The following is a 3,754-nucleotide window of genomic DNA, read 5'->3' as shown; positions in this document are numbered from 1 at the left end:
ACCCCTCCGCCTCCCCCTCCCCCTTCCAGGTGTACTGCCGCATGATCAAGCGGCCCCGCACCTACGTCATGAACCGCGTGTACAATGACGTCAACTTCACGCGGGGCTGGAGGGACTACATGCAGGGCTTCGGGGACCTGACCGCGGACTTCTGGCTGGGGCTGGACAAGCTGCACGTGCTGACCGCCAGTCACCACTATGAGCTGAGGTGATGGTGGGGGTGGGGGTGGTCGTAGGGGTGTTGGTGGGGGGTCATGGTGGGTGACGGTGGGGGTGATATCAAAGATGATGATGGTGGTGGTGGTGGTTTTAATGATGGTGAAGGTGGTGGTGATAACGATGATGGTGGTGGTGGTGGTGGTGGTGGTGATGATGATGATGATGGTGGTGGTGGTGGTGATGATGATGAAGATAATGATGATGACGTTGGTGATGATGGTGAGGATGATGGTGATGATAGCAGTTTATATAGCACTGCTAAGAGCTCAGTTGATGATGATGATGATGATGATGATACATAAAGATAAACAAAGCAAAGAGCTCTCACAACCAACTTTCACAAACGTGAGTAGGGATGCGGCTTAGGAGTTGCGGAGTGGTTGGGGTGTGTGTGTGTGTGTGTGTGTGTGTGTGTGTGTGTGTGTGTGTGTGTGTGTGTGTGTGTGTGCTTGTGTGTGTGTGTGTGTGTGTGTGTGTGTGTGTGTGTGTGTGGCCCATGGAGGCCAAAAGAAGCGCTTCAAAGACAATCTGAAAGCTTCTCTGAAGGCCTTCAACATCAGCCACGACACATGGGAGCTGAATGCAATGGACAGACCAAAGTGGCGTTCAGCTGTCCACAAAGGCGCCAAATCCTGTGAGGCCAACAGAATCGCTGCAGCAGAGCAACGCAGACAGGCCAGGAAAAGCAGTGCCAGCAAGTCCCCGACAGCCGCCACCATCCCCCCTGTCCACACTGCGTCAGAACCTTCCAGGCGCGGATTGGCCTGACCAGTCATCTGCGCACCCACAGAGCCCAACCCACCCACCCCCAGGATGACTAGATGGTCCTCGTCGATCCCGACGGACGAACCACAGTGTGTGTGCTCTCTCTCTCTCTCTCTCTCTCTCTCTCTCTCTCTCTCTCTCTCTCTCTCTCTACCCAACAGGATGAACTATTGTTTTCACACCACCCTTCATGAGGGGCTAAAGCCTGTAATGAATAAAACAAAAACGTTCATTCGTTCATTCGTTCGTTTCCACCCAACAGGTTCCGTGTCCGGTTACGCACGGACACCAACCTCTTCCAGTTCTACGAGCAGGCCCAGGTGAACGGCGCAGCCCACAACTACAGTCTGATCCTCCACTCCACCAAAGGTGACAGGGTGTTTTGTGTTACGTCTGTCACAGACTAGTAATTTCTCCCACAACCACACCCCAACAGTAGATCTTGAGTGGTGGTCTGGACGCTAGGTAACTGGGTGCTTTGTGCTACGTCTGTCACAACGATCGCCAGTATTAATTTCTCCCCCCCCCCCACCCCTCCTCCACTAGACCTTGAGTGGTGGTCTGGACTCTAGTCGTTCGGATGAGACGATAAAAGCAAGATGCTGTGTGCAGCATGCGCGTAGCGCGTGGAAAAGAACGCACAACAAAAGTGTTTGTGTCAATATTCTGCTGAACATTTATGATAGGAAAACAAAATACACCTGCAGGGAGAACAAGATGGGGTGGCGCTTTCAATGTTGTGACATGCTCTCCCAGGGGAGAGCAGCCCAAAGTTAACACAGAGGAATCTGTTGTGACAAAAGAGTGATACAATACAGTACAATACGATACGATGCAATACAATACAACATTAGACACTACACTACCACATCTTTCAAATCTTCTCAGGAGACACACCTGTTTAAGCAGTACTGGTGTCTTAGTCCCGACAGTACGGAAATGCCTGAGAGAGTTGGGCGTGTTGTGCCGTCAGGTCTGTTTGAAGTTTGTGTAAATTGGTTAAATTTATTATTTCGTCTAAGTTTACATTTGGGCCAACAGCAAAGTGAGAGCTGTATTATCAATGGTTTCTCCAGTCAATGGGAAACCATTTACAGCTTAGTCTTTTGTGAAGGACTATGGCTCTCAAACTAGGAGGCAAAATTGCACTGGCTCTTAGTGCTGCAGCCTTATGGGCTGGTTGGCTTTTGGGAACCATCCCAACGCCGACTGTCCTAAAACCCTCTTGGCCAAGAGAGTGGGGATGTACTTGGGCAAGACACTCTCCACTATAATCAAATTCTAGCCCAAATAGTCGGAACAACAGTTGCCTCCTCTGCTGATCTGATGGTCATAGTCGGACACGACTGACTATCATATATATTATTTCGTCGTTTACAGTTGAGTATTTTAAACATGTAAAGTGCCTTGAGCTCGGACAAAGAGCTGAACAAGTGCTCCTTGTTACTCTTCTTCCTCCTCCTCCTCCTCCTCCTCCTCCTCTTCTTCTTCTCCCTGTCCTCCTACTCTCCCTTCTTTTTGTTGATGATGATAATGATGATAGTGGAGATGATGACGACGACGACGATGATGATAATGAAGAAGATGATGATAAAGATGATGATGATGATGGTGACGACGACGATGACGATGATGATTATTACTACTACTACTATCATCATCATCATCATCACCATCATCACCATCACCATCATCATCATCACCATCATCACAATCATCACCATCATCACCATCATCACCATCACCATCATCATCACCATCACCATCATCACCACCATCATCATCATCACCATCATCACCATCATCATCACCATCACCATCATCATCATCATCATCATCATCACCATCACCATCACCATCACCATCATCATCATCACCAGGTGACCTGGGTGACTGCCTGACCCCGGCCAACGGGTCCAGCTTCAGCACCCCTGACCGTGACAACGACGACAACAGCGACGTGCACTGCGCCCAGCGGCACATGGCCGGCTTCTGGTTCCACGGGCAGGACTGCACGCTGTGCAACCCCACGGGGCCCCTGCTGCAGCCAGAGGACGAGCAGAGGGAAGGCATCCCCGCGGAGGTGTTCTGGAAGCGCTCCCTGGGCCGCACGGTGCCCTACAAGCTCAGCGCCTACCTCGTCAACGTGTTGGAGCGGCGGAAAAAGCGCTAGGTTTTTTTGTTTTATTTCATTTTATTTTAGTTTATTTTTTGGGACGGGGGTGGGGGTGGGGGGTGGGTGGGGATCGGGGGGTTGTCGTATTGTGTTTGTTTTGTTGTTGTTGTTGTGTTGTTTTGTGCTGTTGTGTGTTGTGCTGTGCCGCAGTTTGCTGTGCTGTACTGCACTATGTTATACTCTTTAACTGCACTGTGCTGTACTGCACTATGTTATACTCTTTAACTGCACTGTGCTGTACTGTACTGTATTGTATTTTACTGTACTGTACTGTCCTGTCCTGTCCTGTGATGAGCTGTGCTGTACTGCTCTGCACTGCACTGCACTGTACTGGATCATATTGGATTACTTTTTCCCCCCCTTTTTTTCTTATCACAACAGCTGTCTCTTCGTGAGTGTCGGGAACAGCGCGTCGCCTCAGCGCAGAGCAACCCTTGCTTTGGTGTGCAGGTGTATTTGTTTTCTATCAAAGCTGATTTTTCTGCATAGTTCTGCCAGGGATAACCGTTTTATTTCCTTGGGTTCTTATGTGCGCTGAGCGCGTGCTGCACGTGTGACCTCGGTTGATCGTCTCAACCGAAAGAGTAGCACCCA

General features: G+C 49.9%; 1 protein-coding gene across 1 annotated transcript in view; it reads left to right on the top strand.

Annotated features, from left to right (window-relative positions):
• Positions 1–3,157, top strand: part of LOC143292338 (ficolin-1-like) — a 10,728-nt gene extending 7,571 nt beyond the window's left edge. Inside the window, exons 4-6 of the mRNA XM_076602527.1 lie at positions 1–208; positions 1,247–1,353; positions 2,865–3,157. The exon at positions 1–208 is cut by the window's left edge and continues 57 nt beyond it. Coding sequence (XP_076458642.1) covers positions 1–208; positions 1,247–1,353; positions 2,865–3,157 — 608 coding nt within the window. The remainder of the gene's footprint in view (positions 209–1,246; positions 1,354–2,864) is intronic.
• The last annotated feature ends 597 nt before the right edge of the window (positions 3,158–3,754 follow it).

Source organism: Babylonia areolata, chromosome 18 (genome assembly GCF_041734735.1).
Source record: "Babylonia areolata isolate BAREFJ2019XMU chromosome 18, ASM4173473v1, whole genome shotgun sequence".
In the NCBI taxonomy this organism is placed as follows: domain Eukaryota; kingdom Metazoa; phylum Mollusca; class Gastropoda; order Neogastropoda; family Buccinidae; genus Babylonia; species Babylonia areolata.
Note: the sequence above shows the minus strand (reverse complement) of the source record. Positions and strands in the feature narration are given on the sequence as shown.